Raw genomic sequence first — 26,731 nt, 5'->3', positions numbered from 1 at the left:
CCCGAATGGTTAGCTAACGTCGTCCTAGTACCTAAGAAAGATGGAAAGGTATGCATGTGTGTTGACTACCGAGACTTGAACAAAGTCAGCCATAAGAATGATTTTCCACTTCCACACATCGACACTCTAGCCGATAATACAGCAGGGCACGGCATGTTCTTGTTCATAGACGACTTCTCAAGTTATAATCAGATAAAAATGACAGAATAAGATCACGAAAAGACTGCATTTATCACACCATGGGGTATTTTTCACTACAAAGTCATGCCATTTGGGTTAAAGAACGTAAGAGCAACTTATCAACGGGCAATGACTGCATTATTCCACAACATAATCCACAAGGAAATGGAAGTCTACGTAAATAACATGATTGCTAAATCCGACATTGGAGAAGACCATCTGGTAAATCTCAAGAAGTTGTTCGACAGGCTTAGGAAGTACAGTTTGAAACTAAATCCGGTAAAATGCGTATTCGGGGCAACATCGGGCAAGCTACTGGGGTTCATCGTCAGTAGAAGAGGTATCGAGATAGATCCTATGAAAACTAAGTATATCCTCGAAATGAAGGCACCTGTTTCAAAAAGAGATACTCGAGGCTTCTTAGGGAGAATACAGTATATTAGCCATTTCATTGCTCAGCTCATGCCTATCTGCAAGCCGGTCTTTAAGCTACTCAAGAAAGATACGCCAAAGAAGTAGAACAAGGACTGTCAGGAAGCATTCGATAAAATCAAGCAATATCTACTCAATCCACCAGTCCTAGTCCCTCCTACTCGAGGGCGACCTCTGCTGATATACATCTCAATGTAAGAAACATCAATGGGTGTGTGCTACGGCAACATGATGAATCAGGACGGAAGGAACAGGCCATCTACTATCTCAGCAAGAAATTTATCGAGTATGAAGTAAAATACTCAACACTTGAGAAAACTTGTTGTGCACTAGTCTGGGCATCTCAACGACTATGTTACTATTTGCTTAGTTACTCAACTATGCTTATTGCCAGGATGGACCCCCTGAAGTACCTTTTCGAGAAACCAGCATTAACAGGTTGAACAGCGAAGTGGCAATTATTATTATTATCTGAGTTTGACATCACCTATGTCACTCAAAAAGCCATCAAAGGGCAAGCCATCGCAGACCACCTAGCTGAGCACCCGTTGCCTGACTACGAGCCATTAAAGAAGAACCTCCTAGATGAAGCCACACTATTTACTGAGATTGGGGACGATGATGAGGAACCGGCTGAAAATTGTACTTCGACGGAGTAGCTAATCAGAAAGAAAACGGAATAGGGGCAGTCTTGGTCAAACCAGACGGGTCCCATGTGCCAATTGCCATCAGATTGAAATTCCAATGTTCTAACAACGAGACTAAATACGAAGCATGTATAGCGGGGTTGAAAGCAGCATTGGACCTTGACGTAAATGAGATCGATGTTTTTGGAGATTCCAGCTTAGTAGTCTATCAGATGATTGGAAAGTGGAAGACCCGAGTACAGAGGCTGGTCCCTTACCACAAGTATTTAGAAGAATTAAGCTCATGCTTTGATAGGATTTCATTTACATACATGCCGAGAGCTAAAAATCAGCTTGCAAATGCACTGGCTACGCTCGCCTCTATGATCAGTATCTCGGAAGACCTAGTCATCAACCCAATTGAGATTGGAATTCAAGATGAGCCGGCCTATTGCTTACTCGTTGAAGTAGAATAATCCGAAGAAAAGCCATGGTACTCAGATATCAAAGCATATCTTAAAGATCGAACCCTCTCATCAGATGCAACGTCGAACGATCATAGGACCATTCAGAGATTGGCAGGGCAATTCTTCTTGAGCAACGGCATTCTATACAAGAAATCGCATCACGAGGTCTTACTCCGATGAGTGGCAGAAACAGAAATGAAACGACTAATTGAGACCATACACGGTGGAATCTGTGGATCCCATATGAATGGTCACATGCTAGCGAAGAAGATCATGAGGATAGAATACTATTGGTCGACAATGGAGAGTGACTACTATCAGTATGTTCGCAAATGCCATCTATGCCAGATTTATGCCAACAAGATCAATGCGCCACCTTCAGAACTGCATAATATGACTACCTCTTGGCCTTTCTCGCTCTGGGGAATGGATGTCATCGGACAGATCTCACCTAAAGCTGCAAACGGGCACCGTTTCATTCGAGTTGCTATTGACTATTTCACCAAATGGCTAGAAACGGCATCATATGCGAACGTCACGAAAAGCAATGTTTTGAAGTTTGTCAAGAACAACATTATCTGCAGATATGGGCTTCCCATTAGTGACTGATAATGCCAAAATCTTCAAGAACAAAGATATGATCAAGATGTGCGAAGATTTCCAGATCACTCATCACAACTTTGTACCCTACAGACCTAAGATGAATGAAGCAGTCGAGACAGCCAACAAGAATATCAAGAAAATTATCGAGAAGATGGTAATTACGTACAAAGATTGGCACGACATGTTGCCTTTTGCACTTCACGCCTATCGAACCTCGTTCAGAACTTCGACAGGGGCAACTCCGTATTCATTGGTCTACGGTATGGAAGTAGTCTTACCCGTAGAGGTTGAGATTTCCTCCCTACGGATCTTAAAAGAAGCAGAATTAGATGAAACTGAATGGATTCAAGCTCGGTTTGATCAGCTGAATGTGATTGAAGAGAAACGCCTCGCAGCCATTTACCATGGACAGATCTATCAACGACGAATAGCTCGTGCCTATAACAAAAAGGTTAAGCCTACAAATTTCTCACCAAGAGACCTTGTATTGAAGAAGATTCTACCAATCCAAGAAGATGCCTGAGGAAAGTTTCGACCGAACTATGAGGGACCCTTCATTGTGCAAAAGGTGATAATGGGAGGAGCTCTAATCTTCACAGAAATAGACGGACAAGTCTTCCCACAACCAATCAATGCTGACACTATCAAGAAATACTACGCCTAAGATCTGACCCTGAGATGACGAAAGGCCATCTTTGCTATCCCAAACAAATCTAACCCTAGTCAGCCTTTTGAGCTATCACGTTCATTTTTTATCCTAAGACCGAGGTAAGTCAAAAATTACAAAAAAAAAATGTGATAAAAGAAAAGAAAATCAGAGAGAAATAGAAAAAGCAAAAGCGTCAAAATACTCCTGGCCGCATGAGGATACACTGTGAACGGCTAAAAATACAAAAAAATCAAAAAAGTCAAAAAACTCGGACACTTGATCTGAGTTCGACCCAAATCTCCAGCCTAAATAAGTTTGAGAGACGCTGGGAGGAGACATAGATCATTTTTTGAAGCAAAAATAGACGTACCCCATGTCTAATCCATTTTTGATAAATCCAGACCTTAACCTTTTTGTATCTTGCCACTACCATGAGCCTAAGCCAATGTTTCGTCCTACTAAAAGTCCTTTTTGATCAAGGAATGTTCTAGGGCAACACAATGACAATGGCAGCATCAATGATCTTGCGACTTAGTCCGGACCTCAAAGTCTTATTAGTCGTTGGAAGACTTGAGAGGGGAATCCAGGTCGGATATTCGAAAAAAAAAAAGAGTACTTGAAGTGTAGAGTAGCCGATCTCGCGGCTCAACTTGAGTTGCTGAACCACAAACAGTCGTTGAAAAACTCGAGAGGGGAATCTAGATCTATTACTCAAGAAAGAGTGCCACTACAATAGTAGAGTCGCCGATCTCGCAGCTCAACTTCAGTCACCAAGCCACAAAGACACGGAGACTCCGAGCAAGAACCGTAATGTAAAAATTTAAAAGTACAAGCATAGTTTGAAAGGGCATAGTGAAAACCTGAAAGAGTGCTATGAGTAAAAGAATTAGACTATGGCAAGATCAAAGCCACCAACACGATGAAAATCCCAAAAAGGACGTCGATGCTCAAAAATGTGAAAATCGGATCTGGTGAAAATCGTAATTGGCACCAGGGGCAATAAAAAAAAAACAAAACGAAAACTCCTAACCCGCAAGAGTATAAACTGTGAACGGCGAAATCCTTCCAAGAAAATCCATGTCCCGAGCAGATAACAATCCTCCAAATACCAATGCATTGGAGATGACTCTAAAGGAACCACAATAACAATTGACGTTTATATCCCCTATGTTTGGCAATAACACCAAGATTATCATAACCAAAGATTTCACAAACTTTGAATTTATCGTACTCATTTGATAAAGACATTTCATAAAATTTCAAAACGAAAACTATTATTTTAGCCAATGACGACAAATCTATGACTTATTCAACAAAACTTCGTGTTTTCAAGAACAATAGATACACCTGAGGACAAGTAAATACAAAACCCATTTTCTTTGCATTAATCTTTCAATATTTTGCATACATTCAGTTAATGAAAAGAAAATACAAAAAGAGGGAATACAACGCAGTAAGTCAAACATCATGGTGAGAAATGAAAAAAGAATCAAGGCGTTCCTCCAAAGCACGGATTCGGACAGTTTGCCTCATCATCACTTTCTCGGCCTCTGAAGCATCACGACTCACCAAATAAGTTGCAAAATCATCAAAATGAAGACATTGGGCAAGTTGGTCCCTCAACTCAGCAACTTCAGTTCGAAGCCTAGTCATTTCGTCACTATCACTAGATCCAGACTGGGCAAGGGTAGATGTCAGTCGAGCAATCTCTTTCTGCATCTTCTTCTCGGATTTGAGCCAGATAGCCTGAATTCGATAGCCTGAATTCGATGATGATCAGTCTGAGACACCTCCACTCGATCTCGATAATCAAATAAGGATGAAGCACCAGGGCGTGTATAGTAGAACTATCGACACCAATGGTCTCTCGGAGACGAGTTCTCAAATCCAATGTAGGTATGCCGAGAATAAGTGTGCTGCGAAGATGGGTCGATTCAGAACCTCAACTCGATTCCATTCTTTCACGAGTCGACTCAAAAGTGCAATCGATAAAGGACCAGTTAATTCATCGAAATTCTTGGGGATGAGCACACCCTGATCATAACCAAATTGACGAAGAACCCGAAGTGGTATGTAATGAGTCGTCCCGTGAAGACTAATCAAAATGAGAAAACGGACACCATCAAATACAATCACGGGAAACCCTAGAGGCTGGAACGCACCTACCCACCTCACTTCTTCATCATCGAGGTTGCCGATAAAGGAATACCACTCTTCTTTGCCACCTGAGACGAGGGAAACAACTCGTCTCGACATCATAAGTACGAGATCTGCGTTAACGCAAAATGGGCGATTAACAACTTCAGTTGAAGCCAGATGATCCATAAACCAAAACTACAATAACAAGAGCATTATAAACTTTGGAAACTAGTAAATTTAAGTTTAAATTTAAAACTAAGCTAAGTTTTGAATTTACCTACAGGAGTGGAGCACATCCTCGAAAAATTCGATTACGATCGGAGGAACAAGTTGTAAGAGATTGGAACATCTCGCTCAAAAGCATCGGGGGCCAACTGGCGTCTCTCCTAGACTTGTTGAATCACGTGAATGAGAAAAAGGTCATGATATCTCCACTACCCAGAAATAAGAGTTGACTCACCACCATCAAAGTGAGGGCATTAAAATGAACCAACGGTTTCGAGGGATCCGTAAAATGCTCAACCAAGAAGGATCTAGACATCGTCTTCAAGACTAATCCGCCATCCAGAATCCTCAAAAACTTACGATACCCGACATCTCGAGACCTAATAATATTTCAATCTCCTCAATAGTGAGAGTCATTTCATACTCTCCAAATCAAAAAAGGTTGAGTTTGGGAATCCAACACGTCAACATAACCTCGATCAAGCCACATTGCAGCGTGACCTTAGGCAAAGAAAGTGTGAACACCAGCTTGTTCAAACCCCATTAAACCTTCTCAAAAAAAATCAAGAAATTAAAATAAAAAAATCAAAAATCAAAAATCAAAAATACAAAAAAATCAAAAATTTTAAAAAGGTATATATCAAAAGCCCTTTTCAAGTTACACTCAACTCCGATCTGTCAAAACACGACTGAAGAAATATTCGGATTTTTAAACTCATCAAATTTTCATCAAATCTGAGATCTCACACGAGCTCCGCGCCATCGAGATCAAGGAATTAATAAGGTAACTCTATCAGATCCTGTGCTTAAGTAACCATTATTTACAAAAGTCATCAATTCGATCGGTAGTTCAAAAGTCGTGTTTTACAAAGTTGTGGCCCGTAAAAATAGGAGTTTAGTCTATTCTTTGCAGTTCTTTGCACGCAATTCCTACAAAGAAGGAAAGCTGTAGACACCCCAATTTGAACGAGCCCATGTTCGAAAAGACCCAAAAATAGTAATTTTTCAATAAACTTGGCCAACGGACCTCCAAAGCCCAAATCATTGAAATGTGGCACTTTTGTCAAAATCAAGGCTCCTAAGACCCCCTGAAAGTCTAATGGGCCCACTAAAGGGACTCATCATGCTCCCATCTACCCCACTCCACTCAAAACATCGATTTTTTGACAAAATTGGCCAATGGGCTTGAAAAGCCCAACTCACTAAAAAATGACGTTTTGATCGAACCGAGGCCCCTAAGACCTCTCAAGGGTCTAAGGGACCCACCAAAGGGGTTTAACCTATCCTCCACTTGCCCAACCCTCACCACTCCGCCTTTGTATCTAAGAATACCCGAATGCTTGATAAAATTCTCCAAGGGGCCTAAAAAGCCCGATTTGCCAACACGTGGCATTTTTGATCAAATCAATGACTGTAAAAATCTCAAAAAATTAAAAAATTAAAAAATGTGAGACTTGGGATGCCTACCCCCATCTACCTTCCACCGCTCCACCTCCGAATCCGCAAACACCCTAAGCCCATTCAAAGCCCACAAGACCTCAACTCTTTCCTAAAATAATTTTTCATATTACCCTCAACCTAAAATCGATCCCATATCATCTAAACCCTAAAATGAACCTACCCTTAAAAATCCAACCCAAAACAAACCCCATCAAAGTCAAAATAACCTACAACCCTCCTAAAACCCAAGTCCAATACATTAAAAACCCACAAACCACTATCCATACCCCATTCGTTATCCAACCCACAACCCTAACCCATTATCCACTACCCACATCAACCAATCACCCTCTCAACATCAAAAGATGACATATGTCATCATCCCCTTCCACCTCCCTCATCTAATCACCTACCCCATTATCATTCTCTAAAAAATTCATCTAACCCATATCACATCTCTCCAAAATCACCTCAACCCATACCTACCCTAACCTAACTTATCCCCATTCATCAACCACCAACATTACAACTCATATCCTACATACCATAACCTATCCCCATTCTCTAACACCATCAACCACCCACATCACAACCCATATCTCCGACACCTCACCCCATCACTTTTTCGTAAAACACTCCAACAAAATCATCTCAACCCATACCTCCCACCATCATCATCAAACTAACCCATACCCTTCTCTCTAATCAACCAACCACCATCACCAATCAACCAATCTCATCATCTTCCCATTTGTCACATGTCATCATCCTTCAATCCTCCCAAAATCTAATCAACCAACCTTTTACAATACCCATCCCCCCAAATCTAACACCTTACCTCTTCCATCAACCCAACACTCAATCAAACACCTAACACCTTACACCCCCATTCTCTCCATCAACCATCACTCATCTCATCTCACCAAACACTCTACGCAAATGGATTTGAATAGGATCCAACCCATTTAGATCTAAACCTCACCCATTTCCACTCATTACACAATTACCCTGATCTCCATTTTAAATTTCATACATTTCCCCTCTAAAACAAATGCCATTATCCATTCTCCTAACCAATCATCCCATTATACCTCTAAGCATCCCCCAAACATCTATAAATACCCCTCTCCTCCTTCTAAAAATGGTTATCAAGTCTTGAAGAAAAATATATTTTCTCTCATCATCTCTTCTCCAATCTCATACTAATCTTCTACAAAGAAATACATTCACTCACATTCTACGAAGAACTCAAGAAGACATAAAAGAAGAAAGAAAGAAGTGAAAAGAAGCTTCAAGGTGGGTTCAAGACTCCATACCCCCCTCTCCTCTCTATCCTCTCCTCCTCCCTCTTCTATTATCCCCTCTTATTTTAGATGACTTAGGATGAATGGACCTCAAGGCTAAGGATCTATAAGGATCATCTCCATCAATGAGATAACCCCATGATCAAGCCAAAAATAAATTCCTACTTAGGGTACAAACGCACGACACGTGGCACTTCCTTTTTTATTTTTTTCAAAATCAAAATGACCGAATTTTTTGAGGTTATCGCTACTTGGCGGGGAGAAAAGGGTGCCTAACACCTTCCCTTTTTTCCAACTGAGCCGCTTATCCTGAATTTCTAGGTTTGATTAGTTCCTATCAATTGCGAGTCACTATATGCCAAAAATGTCATTTTTTAGAAAATGTACATCGGGTGACCATTCACACCCACTTACAACATGAATGGTGGCGACTCCAAACCATAGTAGGTGTGGCCATCGTAATGACGAAATCCACGTATCTACAGTAGCTATTTATTTTTTCAATCTCTATTTATACTTTGCTTAGAAATTGATAAATGTTTGTGCTTGGATTTTAACTCTTGGTAATTCCATGATCTTTGATTGGCCTGAAGTATGGATCTGGATTCCAATGAATTATTAAGCCTTACTCTAAAATCACCAACAATAGTCTTCCCTTGATTTATTAATTTGGATATATCGTAATTTCAAGGATTTGTCATGCCTGTACACAGACTAGAGTATGCAAAAAATTATTGAATCGATAATAATTACGTGGGTAAGATTGAGGAAGAATAAAGAAAAAGAAAAAAAAAGGAGTTCAACATTTTTTAATTTTAGAGTGCAATCATCCATATGGAATGAAAAGGATAATTTTTAAGTGATGGAGTGCAATTGGTAATGAGTAGTCTGCAACTAGTTAGTCCATTTTTTAAATGAAACCCAAATTGAGCTAGGGCCTAACTATACCTAATCTGGCATGGTCAACTTGTATAATACCTTAAACGTAAATAATATATATAGACTAGAGTATGGTCGTGTCGTACTCTTTATGATTAAGTCGGTAAAGGAGGAAAGACAATAAAGTTAGTAAGGTGTTATTGGAAAACATGGGAACAAAAGGAAAGACAATAAAATTAGAGGAGTATTATTGAAAAGGAGAAGAAAATGAAAAATAATCTACGAAGTTGAAGAGGCATTCATCGAAGGGGAGTGGGAGAAGAAAAACAATAAAGTTGGGGATATTCATGAAGGGTGCGTGAAGAGAAAAAGTAATAAGGTATTCCTCGAGATACTTTTTTCATAGGTATAAATCTTGAAACAAGGAGAGTAGAATCCCCTGTTGTGTTTTATTATAAAGATAGACATATAACTGTATAATAAAAGATAATTAAAATATATTTAAAAGTATATACGTTTACTTTCGTCTCTAACCATATTCCCATTAAGACAGGTATTGTATCTCTATTTTGAGGAAAAAAATCATCAAACGACTCCAAATGATTTTAAAGAATAAATGAGGTAAATTTTGAAAAATAAATTCAAAAATCAATCTAAACCCTACCTGAAAGCGCCCTCGATCCGCGGGGTGCGCGGATCCGCTTTTGACCCTTGAGGTTTGGGAGTCGCCACCTAGTTATTGTGGTCTAGGAACCAAACTGACCCTACAATGGATAAAAAAGAACTAGTCTACTATAGAAATCTGAATCCGGAGATCATGTTACGGGGTTGGAAGGTGTTAGGCACCAATCTCGCCCGGCCAATGCCGGTCTCTACTTATACCAAATATAACTACATCGCTAATGATAAAACCTAGATTTAAAAAATAATAAAAGAACCTTACCTTCGATCTGCAAAAGTACTATTCCCTCAGATCTGAAAAACAGTTCCTTGTACCGTACTCCTTGCTTCGCTTTGTCTCCGGATCTGATTTCTGATCTCCGAGGCAAGGTGTCTCTTTCTTGGATTTGGATGCTTCGAATTTGTGGTGGATTTTTGGGGTGTTTTTGAAAGGTTTTTGGGTGTTTTTTAGGCTAAAATCGGAGTAGGGGTGTTAGGGAAGGAGTTGGGGCTCCAAAATTAGGGTTTTGGAGGGGTTGTGGGGGCTTCTTCACCTACTTTTCCTAGGGTTTTTTCTTTGATACGAAAATAGGGTGTGGAGGCTCCTATTTATAAAGTTTTTAGAAGCATTAGGGTTTGATTAGGGTTACTTTTAGGGTTTCAATTAGGGTTTTGACTTAGTCTTTAGGGTTTTAGGGTTTTGACTTTAGTCTTATGAGATTGACTTGATTAGTTTAGATTAGGGTTTGGATTTAGGGTTTTGACCTTAGTCTTATGAGATTGACTTGATTAGTTTAGATTAGGGTTTTGATTTAGGGTTTTGACCTTAGTGTTATGAGATTGACTCGATTAGTACCTTGACTTCAGTCTTGCTTGATTGACTTTAATTTTGACTTCAGTCTCACTTGATTGACTTTAATACCTTGACTTCAGTTTTGCTTGATTTACTTTTAATTTTTGGAGAACCCCCTTCTATTATATCTTTAATTCTTTGGACCCCCAAATGGAGTGGTCCTTAAAGAAATATCCCACGAACCCTCAACAATTTTGCCTGAGAGTCCAATTAATCGATTTTTTAGGTTCAACTTTTTAAATTAATTTCATTAATGTTTCACTTTAATTATTTAATGTTTTATTTATTAATTTCGAATTTTTTAATTATGAAAATTATGAAATTACCGTTTTGCCCTCGGAGAGGATTTTTTACGTTTTAAGTCGTTTTTCAATGTTCCAGGATGTTTTGGAATCAGTTTTTCGTAAGGAATTCAATGGGAATGTTGGTTTTTGTCATTTATGAAGTTTTTTGTATGAAATGATCGTGAACTTTATGAGGGGTATTTTCGTAATTTTGTCAAATTTTGTGAAAATTGGCGAAGTGGTTTACTTGATTTCGATTTGTTGTTTTATGTGTTTGAACGGATTTTCCTAAGCGTAATATAGGCTCTAAGGTTGTTTTGAGGTTAGGGGTATTTTGGCAATTTAATCATTTTTAGTGATTTTTATCGTGAAGCTTCTTTTTGGTTTGCAAAATGATGATTTCTATGTTTCTGGGGTCGTATTTTCCTAACGTAGCGTGGTTTCTAAGTTTTGTCAGTTCGAGATACCTCATCCGGATTTCTGAAACATATCTGGTAACAAAATGAAGCATTGGAATAGACATCCATCATTGGGAACCTTTGCGATCGGGTCGACGACTTGATTAATCAGGCGGATGCAAAAATGGGGTGTCTACACTACCAAGACCTATTAGGGTTGGGTTCAGGCATGATCAACTTAGACCTAGTATAGGAGTGATCAAAAGTCTCTAATATAGTAGCAAATGGTGAATTGGTACAAAATGAACAAATTCGAAGCTTGATTCCTAGTGGGTCTACTAAGAACGTACACTGAACCTAATGAAGCCCCTTTATTTTGTTGAATTTTAGAGATACCCCAATGGTTCGATCAACATTAGGGATTACCCTTATTTTAGAAAGAGTCGTGCTGGATTTGGAGAAAATGCATATACGGAACATGCGGGCAGCACCACGTCAAGATGTCCCCCACTAAGGTCACTCCAGCATTAATGTTTTAGAAATCTCAAGATTTAGTCAATATTAAACTTGATGAAATGCCCACTACTCTTCTTTTACTATGTCAACTGATTTGATTTGTGAAAGACTGGCGAACCAGGTAACATGCATGGATCTAATTCTAATACTATCTCAAGTGATTTGTTTTGTGAGAGACTGGCATGAATCTAATTCTGAAGTACAGCCGCCTGCCTTTTAAGGGACAGGTTACTTAGATAGAGGTCAACCAACACCGAATCAAACCATTAAGACCCCCAGATTGGACTAAAATTGGAAATATTTGCTGTGACAGTTATGATACGAACCAAAATAAGTAAATAAGCGCAAGAACTTTAGGAGGGGACGTATATGCTGGAAAATATTCCCTAATAACAGAAATAGAAAGTCTCATGCATATAAATACGTAATAACTCTCCCTTCATCAAAGACAGCAAACAAAAAGACCAAAAGGTCAGTCTCTCTTTCTCTCTTTCCGTGTGTGTGTGTGTGTGTATTTTCTTCTGAAATGCAAATTAATTAAGATTCACGAGAGGGGTGTCTTTGTCATGGCAACGCTGCTAAGCTTCTAAAAATTATCTTTGATTCTTGAGAGATAAAGGTAAACATTTCTACAAAATACAATCTTTTTTCACTGTAATATTTCCAGATTTCTAACTTTTCGTTTGATCTTTCTCTTTTATTTCTTAATTTTTAATAAATAAAATTTCCTTCTTTAATGGCTTCATCTAATTTTCTTCTTTGATGCTTCCATTGATTTTTTTGTTTGAGTTGTCCTTAATTTTTGGGGCCGTTACCTCAAATAATGCTAAAAAAACTGGTGTTGAATTAGTCGTGCTGGGGTGACACAGGATTTACTGTGATTCTCACAATTCTGACGTGGACATGCATACATAACCGTAGATGATTTTTTTACTCGTATCGCGAGGAAACACATCTATGGTTATGTGCACATCCCACGTCAGATTTGTGAGAATCGCAGTAAATACTTTTTTGTCATTTCAGCATTTTCCATTGATTAATCTGCGAATATTGATCTTTTCAAAAGGAATCTCGGATTGTTTGGAAGCCCATGTCTTAAATCTCGCGACTCCGATTCTCTTCTAAGAATCGCACACGATTCATTAATGGTTTCTGGCTTTGTTTTAGCTATCTCTGGTATATTCTTTATCTTCACAGCTATTGATATTGAATTTTTTTAATAAAAAAAAAAATCCCCTCAAAAAATATAACCCCATAAACTCCATTACAAGTTTTTTTTTTTCCTTTTGTTTACCAATTTTTTATGATATCTATTTTGGGTATTTTGCCAAAGACCTCGAGTATTTTGCAGCTAGCAATTTCTATTCAGTCACGTTTTAAAAAAGAAATGTTTCCAGACAGGATATATATCCGTTTTGGTATTTATACTTATTTTAGCCAAAATTTATTACATTAATGCAAACCTTTATACTTACCTTTTTTTTGTAAAAAGATTAATGATAATCTGACCCTCATTTTCCAGACGCCCCCTAGCCTGCCAGGTACAGAATCATAAATCTTTTGAGTCGTGCTCAAATAATATTGTGGATGACATCGGCTGGCTGACGTGGATGTGTCTTAGAATCATATATATACCTTTCATCAAGATACAACTGAGATCTCGATGAGATCATCTATGTTTCTATGCACACTAATGTCCCCCACGATGACCCTCACAATGTTACTTCGGTATTATTGTAAATCCTTTTTCTTGTGTATCTTGAAGCAAAAGATCTATGGTTCTTTGATAGGGGTGCCTGAAAAATGAGCGTCAGATTATCATGACTCTTTTGGAAATTCATGCATATGAACGATTTCTTTTTCTTTCTAAAGTATTTTTTTAAGAGTAGGGATGCAAGACGGTGTTCTGGATCTCTACTCTTTTTCTGAAATTACTTGTCTCACGTTTTAAAAATGTTTACTAAAAGGGTAAGTACCCGTTTTGATATTTATTTATTTTTACCAATATGAGAATATATGGCACCGGCATTAACCCAATTTACCTTGTTCTTTCTTTTTCGAAATTTTTTACAAATGAACTAATTTAAAAAATTAAAAATAAAAACCCTATTTAGCTGAATTTTTCTTTTACCCTTATTTTCAATTTGGCATTACCCTAAACCTTAAATATATTTATGATTTTTTTTTTTTTTTGCTAAAATATATTTATGAAATTTTCATAATTTTGTATATAAAAAAAAACATGGCCTTTTTCTATTTGAGATTCACAAAAAGAGGTATAACAGTAACTGTGACTCCAAAGAACATACCTATTTTGGTCCCAAAAAAAAAAGTAGGTTTGAAAGAATATCCAGTTATATGGCTTGGTTTTAGAGTCTTGATAATATGACGCCCCTTCTGAAAAACGCCCCCTACGCCTCCATCACAGAACTGTAGATCATTTGCCTTGGGATATGCTGATTATAAATCTTTTTATTATGTATCCCAAGGCATTTGATCTACGGTCATGTGATGGGGGTGTAGCGAGGCATTTGTCAAAGGGGAATGTCATATAATCACAGTTTTTTTTTTTTTTAGTGTTAGAACAAATGCCTGAGATTATATTTTCCGTGTACGGTTCTCTGAATTTGGATTCTTAATTCTTGTGATGCACTTACTCCTATCTTAAGGAATCACCAACCAATTGTCTCATGCATGTGGAATTTTGTTTTTTCTGTGCCAAACTTCATTTGGATAGATGAGGAAGTTATAATGTAAGAATACATACACTTGTTGGGGTAAACATCATCCCATTTTTAAAAGAGTTCGGCTTCTAACTAGCATAGTCAGAGCAGGTTCCCACTCTCTGACAAACACTTTTGGGCACACCACAAGGTAAGAGTTGTAGGGGGATTCACCGTAGCTGGTTTACCGGCTAAAACTGATCCCCCACCACAACAACAAAAAAAAAAAGAAAAAATCCAAAACAGACATGGTAAGCCTTGAAGTGTTACTTAGTCAAGGTGGGAGTCTAATCTACATAGTCAACTTAGATTTTTTTTTTTTTTTTTTTTCTTTTGAATAATAAAAAGAAATAGAAAGAAGGGCATCTGGTTTCCCTGGTACATTGTATTTTTCTTTGTTCAACAAGTTTGATGGTAACACACTCTCATGACATCCTAGCCAAATATTACCCTTTGATAATCTTCTAATTGAAAAGAACTTGTTGGACTTGACCCACATTTTTGTAGGTCTTCTCATTAAATTCAGATAATACACAGCTCATGATCTCTCTTGTTAATTCTTGCAGGGTAATAATATTTCTAGGCCTTTTTAAAGGACATTAGTTGTAGTACTACAAAGGGAGAAAGCTTATACAAGTTAGCCATGGCTGGGGAAAATTTACAAGTGCTTAATGCACTTGATGTAGCAAAGACACAATGGTACCATTTCACAGCAATCGTGATCGCTGGTATGGGTTTCTTCACCGATGCCTACGACCTCTTCTGCATATCACTTGTTACCAAATTGCTTGGCCGCATATACTACCACGTCGATGGTTCACCAAGCCGGGAAGCTTACCACCCAATGTCTCGGCCGCTGTCAACGGTGTTGCACTATGTGGAACCCTCACTGGCCAGCTCTTCTTTGGTTGGCTCGGTGACAAGATGGGTCGTAAACGTGTTTATGGCATGACACTCATGATCATGGTTCTATGCTCTATTGCCTCAGGACTTTCCCTCGGAAAAAACCCAAAAACTGTTTTGGCCACCCTTTGTTTCTTTCGCTTTTGGCTTGGATTCGGTATCGGCGGTGACTACCCACTGTCCGCAACCATTATGTCTGAGTATGCCAACAAGAAGACAAGAGGCGCCTTCATTGCAGCTGTATTTGCAATGCAAGGTTTTGGAATTTTGGCTGCTGGGATCTTTGCTATTATTGTGTCATCCTTGTTTGAGGCCAAGTACAAGGCCCCTTCATATGAAGTCAATGCGATTGCCTCAACTGTCCCACAAGCGGATTATCTATGGCGCATTATTCTCATGTTCGGTGCGATACCAGCCGCACTGACGTACTATTGGCGTATGAAGATGCCCGAGACCGCTCGTTATACTGCACTTGTAGCCAAGAATGTGAAACAAGCTGCCGCTGACATGTCAAAGGTCATGCAAGTCGAAATTCAAGCAGAACAAGAGAAAGTCGAGAAGTTGGCAGAGCAACATTCAAATTCGTTTGGTTTGTTTTCTAAGGAGTTTCTTAGTCGCCACGGGCTTCACTTGCTTGGAACAACTAGTACATGGTTCTTACTTGACATCGCATTTTATAGTCAAAATTTGTTCCAAAAAGACATTTTTAGCGCAATTGGATGGATTCCTGCGGCAAAGACCATGAATGCAATTGAAGAGGTCTTTTGGATTGCAAGGGCACAGACTCTTATCGCTCTATGCAGTACGGTACCAGGGTATTGGTTTACGGTGTTGTTCATTGATCGCATGGGGAGGTTTGCAATTCAATTGATGGGTTTCTTCTTCATGACAGTTTTCATGTTCGCTTTAGCCATCCCTTACCACCATTGGACACTCAAGGAGAACCGAATTGGGTTCGTTTTGATGTACGCTTTGACCTTCTTTTTTGCCAATTTCGGTCCCAATAGTACAACATTCGTTGTTCCTGCAGAGATCTTTCCCGCAAGGTTTCGGTCGACTTGCCATGGTATCTCGGCGGCTGCAGGGAAAGCTGGTGCGATTGTTGGTGCATTTGGGTTCTTGTATCTGGCACAGAACAAGGATAAATCGATGACAGATGCAGGGTATCCAGCCGGTATAGGGGTTAAGAATTCGCTCATCGTACTTGGTGTGGTCAATTTGTTGGGGATGGCATTTACGTTCTTGGTTCCGGAGTCAAAAGGCAAATCTTTGGAGGAGATGTCAAGGGAGAATGAGGAAGAAAATGCGACTGAGAGCAGGACAGTTGTTGATGTTTAGGTTTTGTTTCTCTTTTTCTATGTATGCGTCTATGTGTCTTTGTGTGTTCTTAGTAAGTGAAGCTCTCTAGTCACTACTGCTTTTCTTACTTTGTCAATCTTTGGTAGAGTCTTATCCGTTTCATCTCTTGGATTAATTTGCAATTAAATGTGAAAATTTTCAGACTTTGGTTCTTATCATTCTCCCAAGAGTGTGTGTGTTTGACAAGAGAAGCTCTCCTTTTACTTTTGAAAATTTTCGGTCTTGGTTCTTCACAGTTTCCAAAGCATGATTTGTTTCTAAGAAAATCCTGGAAAACACCATGAAATAATTTTTTTTTCCACCTATGTTCATATATTTGTATTAATGTTTTATTGTAAGAGGAGGTATACCAAAGGAGAAAAGTACCAAAATGGTCATGTATGAGGTCAAAATTATTGGCACATTTGGTGTTTATTTTTACTAAAACGGGTAAGATTAGTGTTTTAGCCTTGTTGTGAACTTCAAATAAAAGTTGAATTTTGTTTTTCTTTTGACAAAACTATAAAATAAAAATAAATAAAAAAAACGGGTCAGAACCATATAATAGGGTTTAAGGTTTATTTCACGTTGAATATGAGGGTATAACGCTAAAGGAAAATTCAGCTAAATGAGTAGGTTTTTGAAAAAAAAAATTGATTTCATTTTCATGAATTTTATGATTCTTTTAGGAAAAGCTATAAAGAAAAATTCATTTTAATATCAGCACAACAGATACCCATTTTGATCAAATAAATATTAAAATGAGTATTGGTCCTTTTAATAATATTATTTAACAAACACGGCAGCAAAATATTCATTAGATTTGGTAAACCACACATATTATAAACCAGAACAATATCCAATAGGTAGCCCTCATTGGCACATGGCCGGAGACAATTGAATTTGGCTCCAAGCTTTGGATACGTAACATATTTCTAGGACTGCGAACTGGGCGGGTTGGAGGGTAAACCCAAGCTAAACTCAGGTAGTAGAACCGTCAACCCAGGTTAAACTCAACCCGACCGTTGGACCTAAGCTCACTAACCCAATTTCAACCCGAGCTTGATAATATAAAATTGGGTTAGCCCAAGTTTAGATAATTTTGGGCCCGTTGAATAATCATAATTTCATTTTGATTAGCAAATAAATTTAATATTTAAATATCCACTAGGGGTTAGTTGAGATGGTAAAGGCCGACTAGGTTTGCTCTCCAAGTCATACCTTTGAATCTCTATATGCCCTTCCACAATAAGTGACTATATTTAATTGTTGTACACGTGTATGGTGGTTGGAACGTGCGACTCGCCAAACAAATATATATATATATAGATATAGGTAAAAAGATATAATAAATCAAAAACAAAACTACTAGTAAATAAAACCGCATACAGCCTTCAAATCCATCATTTAGATATACCATACTATACCAAATTTCACATTAATATTAAGATTGTCCACAAGCCATAATAATAAGATGAAATAAAAAATCTAGGATTAATATAAAAGTATTTATATTAGTATATGGCATCGGGTTCAGGTTGAGTCGAGTTACTCGTAACCTCAACCCAAATTAAAATCGGGTTAAAATATTCTAACCCAGGCTCAACTCATTTTCTACATAACTCTACTCGGGCTCACCAATTCATCGGGTTGAGTTCGGGCCAGCCCGCTTAGGTTGCAGCCCTACTTATTTCCCCTATTTTCGATTAACTTGGAAACTTTCTATCCATCTCCCACTCTATAATTTATTAATTTTGTATCCGCTCTTGTTTGTGATAATAAAATAGTTCAAATTCTTGTTTTAGCGATACTCTCCCTCCTAGCATATAGAATCACTTTATGGTACTTAACTAATATTTCGATTCAACTATAGTAACTATGAAAGACCATAATGATTTTTCATTGTTGTCATGATTCTAGATGGTGTTTGTTGGCATGAAAATTTTATGAAGGCATTTACAAATCAAAATAAAGCCTTGAAGCCAAAAGTGGGCCCACATGTTCAAATTGGACTCTACTCATTGGGAATAGATCTTAAAAGCCTAGGATTTGGTTTTTTGTAGGTAAAGTACATGATTTAAGAAACTCAAAGTGATCGACATTAAAGGGCTCTACACCAAAATGGATAAGTGAAGCCCACCAAAAATCTATAGAATCCTCAAAATTGGAATCAGAGGAACTTAATCTTTGGACCAACTAGAAAAAATTTATTAAGTTAGGGGCATAGTTGAAAAATCAAATTATCCCAAGTCTATAAATACCAAAGTCCCCCTCAGTTGGAGGAATCCTATGGACCATTTTCTTTCAAAAGATAGAAAATTTTCCTCTAGAGAAGAAAAAACTCTCAAACCCTCTGTCAGAGAAAAAGAAAAATTCTTCAAGAGAGAGACTTGGACTCTAATTCAGTAGAAGATCAAGTATAAAAATCTTTTTTTACTCTTTTACTTCCCCCAAGGTCACAAAACTTGTCAAAGGAACAGTTCGATTAACACCACAAACTTCCTCTCCAAGGTTTGAGCTCTCCTTCCCTATTTCTCCTGCTATTTTGGTTGCTCTTTTTGTCTTTGATATTTTTGCTAACTGTTGCCACATTTCATTGTCCTTTTTAAGCGCACGAAGCTCCTCCGTTTGTTTCCCAGGTCCTGTAGACACCTTATTTTTGCACACACCTAATTAATCAACTCATCAACCTGATTGCAACAGTTTCTAATGATGAATGAATATTCTAATATTTTTATTTGTTACTAGATGTGTTTCTAAAGTTTGAATAATATATTTCAACCAAGCAAAACTTTAAAAATCACGCTATACTAGAAAAATGTGATTTTAGACAAAAGAAAGTCTTACGAGAAAAATCATAAAAAAATGACCAAATTACAAAATACACCTGACATCAAAACATCTTTAGAACCTACATTACGCTTAGGAAAACACTTTCAAACATATAAAATAACAAACTAAAATCAAATAAACTGTTTCGTCAATTTCTATAAAATTTAGCAAAATTATGAAAACGCCCCTCAAAGGGTCCACAATCATTTCACGTCGAAAACCTATAAGTAACAAAAACTAATACTCTCATTAAAATCTTTATGAAAAACTAATTTCAAAACATTCCAAAAGATAAAAAATCAACCTTTCAACACAAAAGCCCTCTTTGAGGGCAAAACGGTAATTTTTTAAATCTTAAAAATAAAAAGTCTGAAATTAATAATTAAAATATTAATTAACGTAAAGTCAAATTTTAATAAATCAAATTAAAATTATTGAACAAATAAAATCAATTAATTAAGCTCACCGGTTAAATTTTAAGTAGTAGCCTATTAATTAAGTGGACCCACATGATATTTAATAAATAACCCTTCACCAGGGGTCTCAAAGAATTAAAAATATAATTTAATAAAGAACCCTCCATTAGGGGATTCTCCAAAAATTAAAAAAATTCTCATTATACGTAAGTCAAAATTTAAATAAAACCTAATTAAACTCTAATTGAAACAACTTAATCTTATCTCTAAGTGATCTAATCCCAAATCCTAATCTCCCAAAAGTTCTTTAAAAAGGAACCTCTACCACCTAAATTCGGAGGTCAAGAAAACTCTAGGAAAGAGAGGCCAAAACTCTTCCAAGACTTCCTAAAACCTTAAATCTGAAGCCCCAAGTCCATACCTAACACCCAAACCCTATTTTTTCACCTAAAAAATATCAAAAAATTCTTAAAACATCCCGAAAAGTCATAAAATATTCAGATCTAGGAAAATAAAACCTTATCTCGAAGATTAAAAACAAATCTAGTGACGGAAACAAAAATGAAAAAATTCACACGAAGAACATTCTCCGTAAGTTTCTAAGGGAATTGACTATTGCAATCACCCAGGTAAAGAAGGTAATCTTTTTTTTTATAATTTTTAAGCCGGTTTTTTTTTTTTTTTGCAATGTAAATTTTTTGGGAAAAGTAGAAATCGGCATTCGTCGAGCGGAATTGGTACCTAACACCTTTCAATATCGTAACGTGATTCCTGGGCCCTTTTTTTTTTGTAATTAAGTATTTTTATCCGTTTAGAGTTATGTTTCGATTCCTAAACTATAAAACTAGGTAGCGACTCCCAAAAAATAAAAAGCAGATCTGTACCTGTTGATCAATGGTGCTTTCAAGTCCTTATTGCAATTCTGCTCGTATCTTAGCAAGAAGGGTCTCCACAATCTGTGGAGGCTTTTGATTCCATGTTGTTGCTTGGACTCCAACATTCCCTTGACTTTTTGGTGCCAATTGAGCTCTAACAGCTCCTCTCGGTTTTTCGTTTCATGTGTTCATCATGTTTTGTCGTGTTCTGATTTATTTTCCACAGATAGTGCCAATTATAAAGGTTAAATTTGTGATTTATCTCAAAATATGTGCCTTCTTGTCTTATAGAATTCGATTCTCACCTTTAGCTTGTGGACCATGTACCACAATAACTCTGACGCTCAAGTCAAAAAATAAAAGAATGAAACCTCTCCTAAGTAGAAAATTGCATACCTTTTTCGTGATGTTCTACCCTTATTTATAGATTTCTGGGAAGACTCTTCCTTTTAGTAAGTTTCCTTGTTCATATTTATCTTTAATAGCATCTTTAGTTGATCTTCTCCCTTCTTTTCCATTTATTTCCTATTCTTAATAGGATAGCTTGATTTAGTATAGAATCCCACAAATCTTGGATTAGATATTCTTCACGACCCAATGGCTTACGTCACCTCTTTTATGGTTCTACCGTTCCTTAAATAGGTTCAGATGACATATTCTTCTGTGCTTTTGCCACGTGTCCCTCAATCTGAGGTTGATAAATTTTGCCTTGGGTAACAAACTTCATAAAGTAAGGTTCCCTTTGGAGATGTCAGAACTCTAATGGCGTTTTTGTAATACAAATGCAACAGTTAGGTCTGCTGGGTAATTCTTTTTAAGTTATTTGTACAGTAAGAAGACGAGATGAACGTGACGAGTCAACTCGGTGTACCATCATACGCACGTGCGAACAGCTTGAATAAAAAAGTTGATTATGAATTATATGAATCATGAAGATCGAAGAGGTCCAAAAAAGCGGGACTCATGTTTGCCCTAGAACTAGAAGTGAAGATTTGAAAAACCTAAAAGAGGGTTTAGGGTTTTTAAAGATTCAAAATTTTGCTCCAACAATGGAGTCAGAAGGTAGTCGTTAGGAAAAATCCCAAATTCTCTCTCTCTCCCCGTTTTTTTCCCGGGAGAATAACGGTTATTCTTTTAATTAATTTGAATTTGAATTCCTGTTACATTTCATTTTCTTTTTCAGGACAAAGGGCCTCAAATCCTTCGGCCATACTAGCATCTCTAATGGGCAAAAGAGTGAAACTTCAGGAAGAACTTAGGAACATCGAAAAGCAGGTACTTTCTTCCATGTTCTTCAATGATGCAAAAATGAGGTCTTTTGTTTTTTGAGATTTTATCTCCAATCTCGATTTTTTATTTTATTTTTATTTGAATTTATTGTAATTTTCAGTATAAGAGTTTTCTTTTTGTTATGTTACTCAATTTGTTGGAAATTGAAATGGGTGGGATCACTGTATATGAACAACAAAATTAAAATTGGAGAAATGGGCAGGAACATTAATGTTTTAATTGATCAGGACAAGATGGGTTTATTAAATTATTAATTTGAGAAGAAAATATTGGGGGATCCTGATGGATCAGCTCATGGTTATTTTGATCAATTTGAGGCAATCCAGTGAGCTTTTTTGAGTATTTGGATGAGTTGTTTTTATGTAAATGGCTTGCTGTACCCTTACTAGTCCTTGTCTTATAAGGTTTTCTTGCTTCCTGGCTTGACTCTTTTATCTTATTAGCTTATAGGCTTCCTAGCTTTCGGCTTATGGTCCAAAGGAAGGAGCTTGAAGACAGTTCATTGCGCGTAACATAAAAAGTACTAGACAAGCCTTTACCTGGAATTCAAACAAAGTAGACATTATTAATAAGATGACAGGGTAGATGATTCTTTTGTAGATCAATTCTTTTTCATTTTTCCATTTAAAAAAAATTTGGAAGATTTGTAAGGACTGTTAGAATTTACATGAGGACCCCAAGCAATGGCTTCCTTGCCACTTGTTAGTTTTTTTTCCATGAGTCACAACCTTTAAGTGCCTCACAGTTATCATCGCAAAGAACATGACCGTGACAAGTAGTATTAGATCATTGATAATAATAAAAATAAACCAAGTAGTCTTAGATCAAGCTTCCTAGGTCCTATAGTTCATCAGGGGCCATGCCGAGGGAGTCGAGCACTGTGGACCAATCGGCAGCACCACGGACAAGTAAGGAACACTTGGATATCCTCAAGGGCCCATCTCAATGGGATTATCAATGGAGTGGCACAACTAAGCGAGCGCCCACTCCATAAATTACAAATCTTCAATTACATGCAAAATATTGTAATTGAATATTCAGCAGTGTAATAGAAAAAAAAATCATTAAAATAAAACTAAAAGAAATTTTTTTTATTAACTTCCAAGTTACATTAGTTTGTGCAAGTTTTGTGCTCAGGCACTCTTGTGTTATTAATTGATATCTGAAATACTTTTTCTTGGGCCTGACTCTGCTCAACTGTTTTTTATTCATGATAGTTTCATTTGATAATTCTATAAATCTTGTTGTTGCTTTTTTTAGAATTTTAATTGTTGATTATTTACAACTAGGCTCTTTTACATTCATATAATCTTTGGCTTAAATCCAGGTCTATGAGCTAGAGACGAGCTACTTACAAGATTCTAGCCAATATGGGAATGTATTGAAAGGGTTTGAAGGGTTCCTATCGTCCTCCAAGAGCACAACTAAGTATGTCACTTATACTTTATCCTTCCATAGTGAGAATCAATGAATCATCTTTTATTCTTTTTCCTTTTTCATACATCCACGTGTTAATTTGTTTCATGGAATAAACATGTGTGAAATTTGTGTATCTGAATACCTGACTGAACTCTATCTATTCTTGGATTTTCAATATGTGTCAGGTTATGCTCTGATTGTCTCTTTTGATCCATAAATTTTTGTTCACTCTTCATGCCTAGTATTTTGACAGATTACTTTTCTGCTAAAGATCTAACTTTGTCTCAATGCTCAATGTTCCATGATATTACATTGTTACTAGAATGTATTGATGCTTAAATGCTAAATCTTCAGCACCTAGAATCTTTTTTTGGAGGCACATTGTTACTAGAATCAATGCTATCTGGTCTGGATTGATCAGGTCAGCCTTCCAATTCTAAAGAAAATCCTGCATTACATATGATTTCTGAAATGTATCTCCAATGTTATTAATAGTATTTCTTATTTAACCATTATTAATGAGTGATGAGTGTGTTTATAGTTTTGTATATACATAATCTAAGCGAAAGTTGAACAGGTGGTTTACGAGGGGATTCTGACCCAAATTTGACTCTGAATTCCAAAAATTTACTGTTCAACATCTTCAGAAAATACACTTCCCAGTTTGCGTTGTTATAATATTATTGCTCAATATTATTGCCACTTCAAGGTTTCATCTGTATGATATCAACTAATTTTCTTTGGACTATTATCTGTGAGTGTTGTTACACTAAGCATGACTTTTAGCTGGATTATCCCAGTATTATCAAATATAAGTGACAAAGGCTTCTAACATTATGCTTTCAGCCTCAAGCGTTCCAGGAAGTTTCAGCCCGAAGATAGGCTGTTCTCATTGTCTTCAGTTACTTCTCCGGCGGTATGTATCCTGGACCTAACAGTTAACATCCGATGAAGGACCCTTCATAATGTTGCAGTTGCAAGCATATTTAATTATTGTATATGGCTTGAAATTACATGGAATATGAAAAGATTCTAAGTTTAATTTTCAGTAGTATGGTTAAGATCCAGTTACAACTGAAAATAAATAGTCACCACACCAAGATCTGGATCCGGAATCATCGAAATGGGAAAGCCCCTTAGTATTCACTTTGTTCTCTTAAGAATTTATTTACTTCCTCCTTATTTTCAAGCTTAGTTCTAGTTTTATTGGTGGAGCAATGACGATATAAGTGACTTTTGTTTTTGCAAATAAAAAAGTCAACCATAGAAAGCTCCGACAAAGCCATGAATCGGAAATCTTTCTATAACAGAAATCAGTCTGTATTATCTACACTCTTTAAAACACTTAAAGCTACCCTTGGTGACACAACATGCATGCCATATGATATCTATGGAAGATATGGCTTAGCTGTATGGTGTTCTGCCAAGCGTGCTAGGTATATCTACCTTTGAGAATGCCCTTGTGTCAATCATAAATTTTTCACAGCAGAGGTGCCATTGTGGTGCCCCCAGACAGAACCTGTCCGGAATAAGCCTTAAACAATTTGGGTACTCATACAAGTCGAAATCCATGTTTTGATACTTGATGCATCGATCATATCAATGGGACGTCCATGCATAGACTGAACTCCTAACAGGTCCACAAATTGAGTATTGAAGGCTCCCATACCTCGATAATCCTTTGTTCATAACCCAAGCATAGAACGCAATCACCATCGCGAAGTGCACCTTACAGAGTTAGCCAGACCAACACACCAAGCATTGCTGACAATGAGCATCATTGTAAGTGTCATCCCTTTATGGTGCCACCAGGCAACATGACTCAGGATAACTTGGCCTAGGCACACCAAGTTTACATAGGTTGAGCTTCAACTGTTGTAATGTTGTAGATCTTGACTTGGGAATTTTTCTGCTTACTCTGATTTGTGTTATGTAGGGTTTGAGATAGCCTCTTTCATTGTCTTATTTTATTTAAAGCTGACACCAAAACTAAGTTTTCTTTTATCTTAAAAAACCGTCTCAACCCTTCATTTGTTTGCAGGTCGAGGAACACATGGTTGGGCGTGATGGTAAGCGATAATAGCAAACCTGCAACAACAAAAACAAAACAAAAAAAATTATAAGGTCTAGAATCTGATTGTCTTCCCATTGTTCTTTGTGTTTATGGTAGATGGAAGATCAGATTTTGGTCAGGGTCGATCCAAGGGCGGAGGAACACCTGCAAATGGACAGTAAGCACACTACATTGCTTAAACTGTAGAAAATCTGAATATTAAACTTTTGCATGGAAGTAACCTAGCAAAAAGTTTTCACACTGATGTTTGACATCAAAACAGTGGTGATCTGACATACATGTATTCATGCATTCAGGGATATGAATGTTATATGCATGCATGCATGAATGTATGTATGGTACGAGCATTAATGTGAATTTACTCTCCAGGGGAAAACCAAAGAAGGGGGGGAGAGCAGCACCAAGAGATGCAAAAAGAATCAGGCCATCGAGTGAACCAGATATTGATGATGAAGATGATCCTGACTTGACCTTGAGATAACCATCAAAATGCAACTATTTGCTTTGTATACTATGGTTAATCCAAGTCCAACTTAAGAGAGTTGAAGTGGAATGAATCTTAATTTTCCTATCTTGTAAAATGGATTTTGCCTTTTAAGGTATTATTTATAATGCACACTATCCTCAATGTAGCTGTATTGTTGTTTCCATCTTGCATTGTTGAATTTTGTTTCCATTACTAATTCAGATATGATCAACTCAAGCCCTATAATAAACAAGGAGTTTATTAATTACTTACAGTGAACCCCATTAACATTATTTCAGCCAATTAAAATCAGTAGGCTTGCTTGAAAGGCATTTAGTATACTTGGCAAAGCTTTCCAAAATCAAATAGAATGCGCATGAATCAGGCCTTTCTTTTTAAATTTATGTTAATTGTTCCACTGTTAGTTACTTCAATTTAAGTTATTTTTGGAGGGGGCAGTCCATTAGACAACAATTGTGACAAAATCTATGATAATGATTTTTGTCTTATATATGACTTAGAAGTTTCGAAATATCCTCACCAATATTTTGAAACCCCCATCAAAGTAGTCACAATAATTTTTGTCCCATGAACGGTTCGCATTTTTGGATTGTTAGAATCTTCAAGTTGTAAACTCTTACTTCACGTTATTATCATTCAACTGCTGCACATGACATTGACATCCAAAATCATCTCCATCGTTTTATTATTTTATAAAATTACTCAAAAATTTTCTTTAA

At 37.0% G+C, this 26,731-nt stretch overlaps 1 protein-coding gene and 1 pseudogene across 4 annotated transcripts; both read left to right on the top strand.

The window, feature by feature from the left end:
• The first annotated feature begins 12,026 nt into the window (after positions 1 to 12,026).
• LOC147396438 (inorganic phosphate transporter 1-4 pseudogene) lies at positions 12,027 to 16,755 on the top strand (annotated as a pseudogene). Of its 3 annotated transcripts, none has more exons than XR_015181128.1 (2): positions 12,027 to 12,126; positions 14,945 to 16,755. The product of XR_015181128.1 is annotated as an inorganic phosphate transporter 1-4 pseudogene, transcript variant X3 (transcript). The 3 variants fall into 3 exon arrangements; XR_015181126.1 differs by lacking the exon at positions 12,027 to 12,126 and adding an exon at positions 12,138 to 12,274; XR_015181127.1 differs by lacking the exon at positions 12,027 to 12,126 and adding an exon at positions 12,706 to 12,831.
• Positions 16,756 to 21,561: 4,806 nt separating this feature from the next.
• LOC147396437 (uncharacterized) lies at positions 21,562 to 26,173 on the top strand. Its single transcript, XM_086450748.1, has 7 exons — positions 21,562 to 21,804; positions 21,926 to 22,017; positions 23,360 to 23,460; positions 24,298 to 24,367; positions 25,493 to 25,520; positions 25,622 to 25,682; positions 25,895 to 26,173. Exons 1-7 carry the CDS (start codon positions 21,672 to 21,674, stop codon positions 26,004 to 26,006), a joined length of 597 nt encoding a protein of 198 aa, XP_086306874.1. The 5' UTR covers positions 21,562 to 21,671; the 3' UTR covers positions 26,007 to 26,173.
• The last annotated feature ends 558 nt before the right edge of the window (positions 26,174 to 26,731 follow it).

This window comes from Akebia trifoliata, chromosome 8, assembly GCF_017979445.1.
Source record: "Akebia trifoliata isolate Shusen 1 chromosome 8, ASM1797944v1, whole genome shotgun sequence".
Taxonomy (NCBI): Eukaryota; Viridiplantae; Streptophyta; class Magnoliopsida; order Ranunculales; family Lardizabalaceae; genus Akebia; species Akebia trifoliata.
The sequence above is the reverse complement of the archived record's forward strand: the minus strand, read 5'-3'. Positions and strand labels throughout refer to the sequence as shown.

Bases quoted from the DNA above. Each gene is read 5' to 3' on its own strand.
- LOC147396437 (XM_086450748.1), top strand. From the start codon at position 21,672: ATGAAGATCGAAGAGGTCCAAAAAAGCGGGACTCATGTTTGCCCTAGA. The intron at 21,805-21,925 runs GTAGTCGTTAGG...TTTCTTTTTCAG, and splicing joins TCCAACAATGGAGTCAGAAG to GACAAAGGGCCTCAAATCCT. The intron at 25,521-25,621 runs GTAAGCGATAAT...TGTTTATGGTAG, and splicing joins ACACATGGTTGGGCGTGATG to ATGGAAGATCAGATTTTGGT.